This window comes from Rhinatrema bivittatum, chromosome 16, assembly GCF_901001135.1.
Source record: "Rhinatrema bivittatum chromosome 16, aRhiBiv1.1, whole genome shotgun sequence".
Classification (NCBI taxonomy): Eukaryota; Metazoa; Chordata; class Amphibia; order Gymnophiona; family Rhinatrematidae; genus Rhinatrema; species Rhinatrema bivittatum.
Genome location: NC_042630.1, coordinates 28,440,568 through 28,453,065, shown reverse-complemented (window position 1 = coordinate 28,453,065; position 12,498 = coordinate 28,440,568). Strand labels below are relative to the sequence as shown.

The 12,498-nt window shown below is 45.1% G+C and overlaps 1 protein-coding gene across 3 annotated transcripts in view; it reads left to right on the top strand.

Moving 5' to 3' along the window:
- Positions 1-12,498, top strand: part of ASH1L (ASH1 like histone lysine methyltransferase) — a 295,195-nt gene that overhangs the window by 213,483 nt on the left and 69,214 nt on the right. For all 3 annotated transcript variants that reach the window (XM_029580354.1, XM_029580355.1, XM_029580353.1), the window contains exons 7-8: positions 7,656-7,750; positions 11,393-11,466. In XM_029580354.1, the coding sequence (XP_029436214.1) occupies positions 7,656-7,750; positions 11,393-11,466 (169 nt within the window). The remainder of the gene's footprint in view (positions 1-7,655; positions 7,751-11,392; positions 11,467-12,498) is intronic.

Genomic DNA, 12,498 nt, shown 5'->3' with positions numbered 1-12,498 from the left:
GTGAGGCTTTTTTACATACTGGGCACTGATTTTGCTAGGTATTACATTCATGGTTGCCTCTCTTATCGTTCACAGTCTTTGTTTGTCCTACATATCAGAATTGTTTGTCAAAAACCAGCTTAAGCCTTTTTCTCAGTTATAGTTCTGGTATCAGACCCATCTGAAGAGTTCCTGTTTTGCATTCTGTATTGACAAGTCATTCCTTCTAATCACTGCTACAAGTCTTCTTGGCAATGAGTTCCTATAGAAATAAGGTGACTTGCCCAAGGTCTTCACAGTATCAGGGAAGATAAATTAGTGTGCCGGAATACCTGTTTTTCTGTTGTGCAGCATTTCCATGCTGGTTTTGTTTATATTAGATTCAGATAATGTCTCTCCTTGAGTAACTGTCTGACACATGCTCCTTGAGCCTCAGTAGTGACAGAAGCAGCTAGTTTCCAATTTGGTTACAGCATCTGTGTCAGGACTGGATTTAAGATTTTGGTGCCCATAGACAGGACTGGAGAGTGGAAAGAGTGCCATGGCCCTAAAGCAAATGGGAACAGGATCATCTTTGGCCCAAGTATTTGGTGCCCTAGACAGTTGCCTATGTTGCCTATGCCTAAATCTGGGCTTGATCTGTCTGCTGTCTTTATGAGATTAAAACATGACTTTGAAACCCCTGTGCTTGGATTGTTTGCAAGAAGATGCTCAAGTCCATTATTAATAGCCACAGTGCCATGTACATCTCCTGATGTCACTCCACGTGCTTAGAGAATCAGCACCTCTATCCTGCGACTTGGGGCATTTCAATACAGGTCTTTCTTACCCATAGGTCATTAGTTCAAATTAACTCAGATCAGTAATGTGTAAGTTGAGTGAGCTATGCAAGAAGTTGGTGGTCTCACTTCAGCATGTTACTAGGACCACCTTCTCAACTGACACCCTTGTTTGGCAGCCTTAATTGAAGAATGATTTTCAGTGCATTATTAATAGTAACCGAAGCCAAGGACTGAATCATCCCAAGGACTTAGACCCTTGCATTGGGGTGGGGATGGGGGTATGCTCAAGTATTTATCTCCATTTTCTAAACTTTCCCCAACCACAAATCTAGCCCAGCGGTTGCGGCGACATTCCTCGGATAGGGACCACAGTATGCATGGTTGTTTCTAGAACGTGTTACACTTGCACACTCCATGTCACCATTGTGTGCTAGTCTGAAGATCAAAAACTCAGGATTCCCTGTACGTACCTGGATCAGTCCAGACTCCTGGGTTTTGCCTTCTTTCCAGCAGATGGAGACAGAAAGTTTCGCAGGCACCGCCTCTTAACCTGGTGTGCCACCTCCTCAGTATTTCTCTGTCTCCAGCAGATGGAGGTGGTGCAAAACCTGCGGTTCTGTACCTGAGCATACGAAACGGGGGAAAAAAAGGAAAAAGGAGCAAAGCAGTTGAGATTTTTCTCCCAGGAGGTTGCCAGATCCTGGTGGGACCATCCCTCCTTGTAGCAGGTTTCGAACGAGCAGGGGTTGGGAACCCCAGTTTGCTCCCTGAGATGCGGGGAGTGACAACTGGTGGTCCACTTCCCTCCCCTTCATTAAGGATTGTGGGAAGCCTTTGCCATATTTTTTCTAGGGAAGTATCCTTGTTTTTCTTTAATTGACAAGTTCCCTTTAAAAAAAGAAAAAAAGTGAACGGCTTTCAGACGTGGTACCTTGCAGCGTTGGCTGGTGTTGCTAGCTCCCGTCTGTTGCTGGGAGCGAGCGGAGGCAGGTTGTCTAAGCTGTTTTTTTTCTAGTTCCTCTGTTTCCGATCCCCTTTTTGTTCATGCAGTGTCCCTAGCACTCTCTCGCGCTGGCCATACCACATGTAAGCCACTGCTCCAAATGTGGAGAGCACGGTACACAGCTCTCTCGTCTTGGCCGATGTTCCTACTGCCTCCCCGGAGGGGAGAGCTCATCGTGGGCCTCTTGAGCGGCGTCCTCACAGCAGCGTGGTCCTGCTAGTTCACAGACTGGCACACCATGGCCGACCCATTCCTTCTGAGCGCGGGAATGGCGGCCATCTTGGAAACTTTTGTGGCTGCGGAGGAAAGAGGGGACTTTCCTCCAATGCCGACTGATTCGAGCCTGGAGGAGGCCCGGGGGGCATGGCCAGTAAGGGAAGTGGAGTACCTCTGTCAGTGGCAGGGCCCTGGGGAACCCGCCTAATAAATTACCCAGGTCTTTGGGGATGCCAGAGTCTAGCAGGGTTCGCACAGTCAAGGGGCCAGTGACACATTTAGCGCATGATGACCTCTCCTCCGATGACTCCAATCAGGGACTGCCCTCTGGGGATTTGCCCCTTGCTTACCCTCCTCCTCACCCTGACTTGGATCAGGAGGAGGAACCTGGCAAGGTTTCTGGTGTGGAGGGTGTGATCCGAAGGTCATGCGCCTGTTCCAAAGAGAGGAACTCAGTCGTCTGATTCCTCATGTCCTAGCGGAGCTGGGAGTAGAGGTTCCTCAGAAGGAGACTGACCAGAACATGGATCCGGTCATGGCTAGTTTGAGGGGCCCAACTAGGACTTTTCCCTTTCACAGAATGGTTAAACAGTTAATGATCAGAGAGTGGGATACTCCGGAGGCCAGGCTTATGGTTGGCAGGGCTATGGATAAGCTTTATCCTTTGCCTGAGGAGACCCTAGATCTTTTGAAAGTGCCAAAGGTGGATGCTTCGGTGTCGGCAGTTACCAAGAGAACCACCATTCCAGTTCCTGGAGCCGCAGCGCTGAAAGATCTTAGGACAGAAAGCTCAAAGTGCACCTTAAAAAGATATTTGAAGTCTCTGCTTTGGGCATCCGTGCGGCGGTATGCAGCAGTTTTATGCTTTGTGCAAGTCTGCGATGGGTGCAACAGCTGCAGAGTGCTGGGAATCTCTCACCCCAGGACTTCAAACGAGTGGAGCATTTAGAAGCAGCGGTAGCCTACAGGGCTGATGCTTTATATGATCTTATTCACACCTCTTCTAGGACGATGGTTTCTGTGATTTCCGCTAGAAGGCTCAGCTCGGTGCACACCCCTTTAAGGGCAGGCTCCTATTTGGCGAGGACTTAGAGCAGTTGTTAATAAGGTGCACAAGCTGCCAGAGGATACGCCTAAAGGTCTGAAGGGGTTTCTCCCAGTTCTCATTTTTGAGGACAGAGGCATTTCTGTCAGAGCAGAGCTCCGGGTGCTGGCCAGAAGCAGTCCTCGGGGAGGATCCAGTCTTGGTCCCAGTCCTTTCGTGGCTGCAGAGCAAACCAGGATGGCTCTAGCCAAGGGCCTAGTGAGGCTGGCCCGCTCCTCAGTTCTGACTATTGGTGGTCGATTGACCCTTTTTTATGAGGTGTGGGCCAAGATCACGTTGGAACAGTAGGTTCTAAATGTCATAGAAAAAGGTTATGCTTTAGAATTTGCTCAGCCACTAAGAAGCCTGTTCATGATATCCCCTGGTGCCTCTCCAGCAAAGAAGCTTGTCATCCAACAGACTATCCAAAGGCTAAGAATGCTGGGAGCTAGCATTCCTGTTCCTCAGGGCAAGTGGAAGACGGAACAATAGGCCATTTATTTTGTGGTGCCGAAGAAGGAAGAGATATTTCTGGACTTGAAGAAGGTGAATGCGTCCCTCAAGGTCCCCCGTTTCAGGATGGAAACTCTCAGGTCTGTCATAGCAGTGTTATGAAGCGGAAAATTTCTGGCTTCCTTGGATCTCATGGAAGCATATTTACACATCGGAATACGCCAAAATCATCAAAGATATCTCAGTTTCATGATTCTCTGAAAACATTATCAGTTTTGCGCTCTTCCGTTTGGTCTTGCCACGGCTCCAAGAACTTTCACCAAGGTGATGGTGGTTGTAGCAGCAGCCCTCAGGAAAGAAGGGGTTCTGGTGCACCCATATCTGGACGATTGGCTCATTCAAGCAAAGTTAGAGGGCCTCTTTGCAGACAGGTGATAGAAGTGGTGTTACACTGCTTGCAATCCTTGGGTTGGGTTGTGAACCTAGCCAAGCACCGCCTCTCCCCCTCTCAGGTCTTGGATTTCTTGGGGGTGCGCTTCGAAACCGTGTGGGCAAGGGTTTTCTCATGGAGGTTCTCAAGCTACAAGCACAAGTGTGGCATCTGTTAGAGACACAACTGCCCAGGGTTTGGGATTACTTTCAGGTTCTCGACTCCATGGCCTCAACCTTGGAGTTGGTCCCATGGGCATTTGCTCATATGAGACCTCTACAGAAAGCATTATTATCCCATTGGGATCCGATGTCCGAGCAGTTTCATCTTCCGTTGCCACTTGTAGACTTTGCCAGATCCAGCCTTTCGTGGTGGCTTACCCGAGACAACATATGCCACTGGGTGGACCTCGAGATGCCTCAGTGGATGGTAGTCACTACCGACGCCAGTCTTACCGGTTGGGGGGCTGTGTGTCAGGCCCACTCAGTGCAGGGTCAATGGTTAGCGGAAGAAGTGACCTGGTCCATCAATCGCCTGGAGACCAGGGTGGTGCTACTGGCTCTCAAGGCCTTTCTACTTCTTCTGCGGAAATGGGTAGTCCGCATTCTCTCAGACAATGTGATGACGGTGGCTTACATCAACCTCCAGGGAGGCACCAAGAGCTGAGCGGTTGCTCTGGAAGCGGAGCTGCTGATGTCCTGGGCAGAACAGCATTTGGCCTTGATAGCAGCGTCGCACATTGCATGGACCGACAACATGCAAGCGGATTTTCTCAGCCATCAGCAATTAGATCCAGGAGAATGGGAGCTTTCGGATGAAGCGATGATCCTCATCTTTAATAACAATAGTGCTTTTTAATAACAATAACAATAGTGCTTTTTCTGCATTATTGTTCAAATTGTAAAGTTTTATTATTATTACACCCCTGTTTCTTGTGAACCAGCATGATGGGACTATCGTCCTGAATGTTGGTATATAAAAAAACTTAAATAAATAAATAAAAATCTTTCACAGGTGGGGTATGCCTCATGTGTGAACCTCATGGCGACACCAAGAAACGCCAAGGAGCTGTGCTTCAGCCACAGGAGAGAGTACGGCGTGGAAGGGGTTGATGCACTAGTGATGCCTTAGCCGCGGGATGTTCTCCTGTACATATTCCCTCCCTGGCTGTTGGTGGGCAAGGTCCTAAGAAGGATAGAGGTTCACCAAGGAACTGTGATTCTCGTAGCTCTCAAATGGCCATGGTGGCCGTGGTTTGCGGATCTGATCAATCTAGCAGTGGAAGGTCGCCTGCGGCTGGGCCTTCTGCAGAATCTTCTACAACAAGGCCCTATATTTTCCGATCAAGCGGATTGCTTCTGTCTAGCAGCTTAGCTTTTGAAAGGCAGAAGTTGAGGAAGAAAGGTTATCTGGACGATGTTTTTTCTACTCTGCTACGAGCCCATAAGACCTCTAACTCCTTGCCGTACATCCGGGTCTGGAAAGTCTTTGAGGCTCGGTGTGTGGAGCAGGGGATCCATCCTCAACAAGCCTCGGTGGCACAGATTCTGTCTTTCTTGCAGGAGGGTCTAGCGAAGGGTTTGTCTTTCAGCTCCCTCAGATTGCAGGTGTCGGCCCTCAGTTGCTTGCAGGGCAAGGTACGTGGTGCAACCTTGGCAGCGCATCCGGACATAGTTCGATTTTTCCATGGAGTAAAACATTTGCATCCCCCTGTCTGCAAGGTGTGTCCTTCATGGAATCTCAGCTTAGTTCTTAAGAGCATGTGTGAAGCTCCGTTCGAACCTCTCAAGAGAGCCACAGTGAAGGACTTGACTCTGAAGGTGGTGTTCTTAGTCGCCATTTGTTCCGCTAGAAGGGTTTCTGAACTTCAAGCCTTGTCCTGTAGAGAGCCCTTTTTGCAGATTTCAGATTAAGGAGTTTCCCTACGGACGGTTCCTCTTTTCTGCTGAAGGTGGTTTCAACCTTCCACTTAAGTCGAGCAGTGGAGCTTCCAGCCTTTCCAGATTTACAGTCTGAAACACTTCATGCCAAAGAATTGAGACACTTAGATGTCAGGAGGGTGTTGTTCAGGTACCTGGAGGTCACAAACAGTTTCAGGCTGTGTCAAAGGCCACGATTGTGCATTGGCTGAAGAAGGCTATTGCTGCCACATATATCTTTTGCGGTCGTCCTGTTCCAGAGGGGCTCAGAGCTCATTCTACTCATTCCCAGACTGCCTCCTGAGCAGAATGTCAGCTTGTGTCGCTGCAAGAGATTTGCAGGGTGGCTACTTGGAAGTCTGTACATACCTTCCCCAGACATTACCAGTTGAATGTCCAGGCCCCGGACGTCAGCAATTTTGGAGAGAGTGTTTTCCGAGTAGGACTCTCTCAGTCCCACCCCGGTTAGGGAAGCTTTGGTGCATCCCCAGGAGTCTGGACTGATCTGGGTATGTACAGGGAAAGGAAAATTGGTTCTTACCTGCTAATTTTTGTTCCTGTAGTACCATGGATCAGACCAGAGTCCCGCCCTGTGATAGGTTTGTAAAGAGTCCGCTCGATCTGTCTTTACTATTTCTTATTTATGTTTGAAGAAAGGCATAGGTTTTCCATTGGTCCTTTCATGAAATGATATAATTTATATAATACCTTTTCCTTGTCCTTTGCTCGTTCCAGGGGATATAGTGTAGTTAATTGGTTAAAAGTTAGTTTTGTTAGGTATTTTCTGCTTGGGTACTGATTAATACTGAGGAGATGCAGGTGGCATACTGGGTTAAGAGGCAGTGCCTGCAAAACTTTCTCTGTCTCCATCTGCTGGAAGGGAGGCAAAACTCAAGAGTCTGGACTGATCGTGGTACTACAGGAATGAAAATTAGCAGGTGAGAACCAATTATCCTATCAGACTCGGGTCTTCTGCGTGACATGGCAGTGCCTGTTTTGCAAATCACTGGAAGACTCTAGCACGTTTCATCAGTAATTAATTCACTGGAAAAAGATTAGTTTAATGAAGAAAGAAGAAAAAATAATTGCAGCAGCCAGCTGGGATAGAGCTTCAGTGCTAAAAGTCTTTTGGAATGTGCTGTAAACCTTGAATGCTGTGCAAATAGAATATGAATGTCTCTCATTTAAACTTTTTAATGATGACAGTACCCAGACTTGAGGCTTATTTCCTGCCTAATCATTCTTTGCCTCCATTATGTGCGAAGTCAAAGCACAGGCTATCTCTATTGCTGGGCCGACTCTTTGGAACAAATTACCCTCAGAGTTACGGTTACAAGAAAACTTGAAGAGGTTTAAAAAAGATCTTAAAACATGGCTTTTTAGACAAGCTTTTGAAATGGTCAATGAAGTTTAATCCAGGCCTTTTGTATGATTATGTTTTGTGTTTCTAACCTGTTCTTATCCTTTTTAATGTTAATTTTTGTTTCTATTTTAATGCTTTTAATTGATATTGTATTTTTAATTTTCTTCCTTTTATCATGTTCTTAAATTTTGATCTATGTAAACCGTAGAGATAGAACTAGTTTCTGTGCAAAGGTATATAAAAACTGTATAAATAAATAAATAAATAAATGTGCCCTTGCCTGTCAGTTCAGGACCTGTAACTCTGGTCATGGTTAATTATCAGATGTACAGTGCAAGGCAGGACCACTGCAACAGGCAACACGTTAGCAGCATGACTGACAGTGTTTTTACCCATAGGCATTCTCTTTGTTCCTCTCATCCTTAGCCCAAAGAGCCGTCTGATCCAACTAAAGAAAGAGAAGCTGGAGTACACCCCTGGGGAGCATGAGTATGGTCTGTTCCCAGCACCCATTCACGTTGGTGAGTGTCAAAATCACTTCTTGCCAGGAATGTGCCACTTGATATGGTTATTTGGTTTGTGCCTCTCCAACTAGTAGAGGTCTTGTTTTCTCTGGTTTGTAGGCCAGAATGATTGCTTCCCAGAGTGACCCAGTCTTATATGTGATGTATCTGCAATGCCCCTTTGTATGCAGTTGATTCTTGTTGTCCCTTCCTCTCTCCTTCCCCTTGATATGTGTCCTATTTCCAGTTCACATAGTCTCCTTTCATCGGCTGGTTTATTACCACCACCACCTCTATCCTTAATATGGTCATATGGTTATAAATAATATGCCCTGGTGCACAGGTTGAAAAATCTATTTCACTGGTCTCATTTTATTATTCCTGTTCATCATAAGGCACGGTGCCACAGCTCTGTATCTGCACACAAAAACAAACCTTTGCAAGAAATATGATTATTGTATACTGGGATAGCTGGAGAATGGCTTAACTACAGAACAGGGGTAGAAGGCCTAAATCTGTGCCAGATAATTTTACTGGTGTCTGCTTAATGAGAACTGGAGAAAGTTCCATGCTTTCTTGGCATAGTGCCAAAGCACTTGAAAGAACCTTTTGTTTCACCTAGTGAGGTCATTGAAGTGAAAGCAAATTCCCAGCAGATTTAGCTATTTCCTGGAACCTGCTAAGGATAAATAAAGCTTTGAAATAAGGACAAAATTAGGAGTTGGTTTTAAAGAAAATGCTATAATTTGTATTTAGCTCTGTAGATCTCTGCTGTTCAAGACTTGACTGTATGTTTGCCCATTATACATACATGTGGGATATTTCATATCATGTGCCTATTTATTCATAAATATATTGCCACCACCAATGAGCATAACCACAAGGTTCTTAATTATTCAGTGAGAATAAACATACTATAATTAGTTGCAGATTTTCAGGTCTTTCATGAAATATCTGTTTTATTCGTACTGTACCATCTGGTAATAAAAATTACCATATCAAATAAAATATGGTTTAACACTGCAGATAGTATGGCATGCTTCCCTTTGCAAGCCTTATTCTGGGATTTGTGTACAGTCCAAAAATGAGTAGAAATGAATCCAGAGTAATTCTAACATAATTTTCAGACCTGACTGACAAAAGTGTTTTGGCTTGCTTTTTATCTATTGAAATAATTTTCCTATAAAGTAGACAACTTACAAACCTTGCACATTGGAGCCTGTGGCTAAGCAGCCCTTGATGTGTAGGGCAAGCAGTTGCTTCTGATAGTCCCAATAAGTCATCTACATAATCCTTAATACACAGCTCACTGATGGCAAAACTGCTTTCTGCTATTGTCTGAACAGAATGTCCACGTTTATTCTGCCGACTCTCTGTATTCTTAATAATGCTCTTGTGGTTTCCCATGGAAGTGTTCTCACTCTTCACTTCCACATGTTTCGCTCTTCCTTTAGATCAATATCTCTCTCGCCCTCTAAAGACCATTGGTCGTCCATTTATGAGAGGTGTCACTTAGTATCTAACAGGGTCATTCAACAAAACGCGATGTGGCCTTATCGAATGCGACAACCACCACATCGCGACGGTAAGATTTAAATTAGGGAAAGGAGTGGAGTTAGGGCGAAGTTTGGGTGGGGAAAAAATAATTTTTTATTTTTTTTTGCCGGTAGCACTGCGGGCAATAATGTTTTAGACATTATTGCCAGCAGTAGCGCCGGAAATAAGACCAACTTTTCAGTGGAGCTGTGGGGCAATGATGTGCGGCAGGCAAAAACATTCCGCTGCGATACGGCTGGCTGCACACTATCACCCCCTGCCTCTTTTTTTCGCAAGTCATCATTCCGCTCTAATCATTGCGGAATGATGAAGCCCCCATTAAGTGCTCTATACTTGGAGGCCAGAGTTAACTTAGCAGATGGGTACAATTTGGGAGAGACTTTTTAGCCTTAATTGATTCAACAGAGAGTGGAGCTGGCAAAAGGAATTGTTCAGGGTCTCATTTGCTATGAAAAAATACAAATATGCAGACATTAGAAAACTATCCTCCTCTCCCTTTTCCCAGCAGTATCACATACACTGCCTGGGTCAGTTGTCTAGAGTGTATTTAATACGTGCAGGAGTGTCGTTCTTCCTTGCAGACAAAGGCTTCAGCCTGCGCTAGTGCATGCATCTGCGTCTTTTGTAATGTTACTCTGCTACCATTGCTGCAGCAGAGCTTGCTCCAAGGTTCAACCCATGTCTTTCCTTTTCCCACTGATGATTCACAAGTAGTATGGAATTGGAGTAACCGCCTAGTGGGTAGAGCAGTAGGCTGCAAACCAGGGAAGCCAGGGTTCAAATCCTGCTGCCACTCTTTGTGACCTTGGACAAGTCACTTCACCCTCCATTGCCTCCTGTACAAAACTTAAGATTGTCAGCCCTCTGGGGAATACCTGAATATAATCCACTTTGAAGTGAGCAAAAGGCAGAATATATATCAATACATAAATAGAAATGCAAGTATTGATGACTTGGTTCTGCTCTTGCATGGCTGAGGTCTGTAACATCCTATATGATCTTTGTGATGCTTCTCGGTTTGTGGCTCACTTTGAGCTAGTTTTCTCTTTTTTTGTTGGCCCAGCAGTTTCCACCTGATCCTTTTTGGATCTCCAGCTCTGTTGGTCAGTAGCGCCATAAGCCTTCATTCACAATTCCCCCACCCCCTCCAATTTTATATTTCCTCTCAACTCAGCCCAGCCATTGCAGTGATGCTTTTCAGCCAGGGACCACAGAGCACAGCTCCCTCTGGAACCTGGCTAACATGGTTCTGCGTCTGGCCACTAGGTGTCACTGTTGAGCGATGACTGTAAATCTCTCCACAGCAACTCCTAACCCCTGCTCCAGTCTGCCCATAGGAATCAAACCCAGGTCCCCCACATGGCCGTGTACAGCACAAGCCACTAGGCTGGCTTCAATTTTCTTTTGTAATGTTTCAGTGTGTGCAGTGTTTCATTGTAATGTTATACCTGGACAATATCAAAATATCCAACTCCTCTTCATTTTTATCTTTGATGAAGATCCAGTTTCAGTACGTTGCAGATAACACAAATCTAAATAGGGTTTTCTCACAAGCAGAAAATCATGGGGAGGGACGAGGGAGACCTTCCAACACTTTGCTCTGACCCTCATTTTGTTATGCTAGTGTGAGGATGAGGAGGGATTGCCAAGGTAAAGCAGAATGCCGTGTTCTTGGCTTAGTTTTGTTTTCACTATGTGATACTGAAGAGTTCTAGAGCAGTAGCAGTGAAGCATTACTAAACAAAGTTACGAAAAATATTTTAATAAAATTGCAAAGCTCCCAAGGGCTCCTTGAGAAAAACACCTGCAGACTCCCTGGCATCATTCTCCCAGACTGTGCAGTATATGGCATGGCAGGGCAGTTTGTCTGCAAAGTCCCAGCATCAGAATCTGCAAATGTGACTAAGTTGCTGTTCTTCCAACAAGAGGGTGTCAGAACACTGACTAAAGTGGAAGAAGGCGGGCTTGTACAGCATTTAATGCTTTTAAAAGTTCTGCCGTTACACTCTCTCTCTTGCCTTGCAAGATGCTGTCTGCAGTTCTGTGGTTCAACAGAGCTGCCTCCTCTCACGCATGTGATATATTAAATCTTGTTTGTTTCAGGAAAGTATCTGAGACAAAAAAGAATTGACTTCCAGCTGCCCTACGATATCCTTTGGCAGTGGAAACACAACCAGGTATGCATTTGCACCAGAATTCTCTGGTTTTTCTTTCCCTAAGCTGGGGCCATGGAGAGGAGAAATCCTCCTTTCATAAACACCACCTTCGTTTACAATTTACCATGTGCTGGCAGTACTTGTTGGCTTGGGAAAAAAAAAAAGCAAAACTTGGAAAACAGTGAATTTTGCATATCCTTATAATGAGCAGCCCTGGTCCTGGTTGTGGGCTCTTATTTTGATAGTGGGGTCCTCGTGGAGCAGCCCTGGTCCTGGCTGCTGTGGTGACTCTTAGTTTGGTAGTGTGGCTACTTTGTGCAAGGAACCTTTTTTTAGACAAGCCTCCTGAGAATTCAGATGTACTGCCAACAGCATGAAGAGATTTCAAACCTTATTTTTCTTGGCCTGCTCCCAGCAGAGTGGAATTTATTTTTCACTTGCAGGCTGAAAATGTCATATTGCAAGATTTATTTATTTATTTGTTTTAAGAGTTGCATATTTGCTTTAAAGAGTTTTAATTGCGTGGAAGGCTAAAACGAAGCCCCTTTTTAAAAAAATCTTTGAAGTTTTTTTTGTCACCGGTGATTATAGAGGCTAGAGTATAAATCCGTTCCCCCATCCCTCCCCCAAAGTAATGCAGACTAAATAGCAGCTTGCTCAGAGACATGTTCCAGTTTTTCCCATTAACTGGAGGTATACCATTTGGTATGCCAAACAGCCATGGATTGTCAAACAGGTGACAGCTGAGGCTGTAGTGAACATTTCTTTGTTAAAACCATTTTTTTCTTTAAACATTTTACATTTAATAAAAATGAATTGAGAGTTGGTTTTGAGCAGCGTTACTTTGTAGCTTACCAACCAGCATGCAAGAAAGTTTTGTGAGACTGTATCTGAGTGTACTGTAGTGGTTCTCAGGCCCATGTATAAATGGGAAACAATTTACATGTGTTAAACTCAAACCTTACAAGTACATTTTAAATTGGCTGCATACGTAAATTTCCGGGTTAATGGTGTGGCCAGATTTTGCGCATTTTACAATGGGCCCGGCCACGG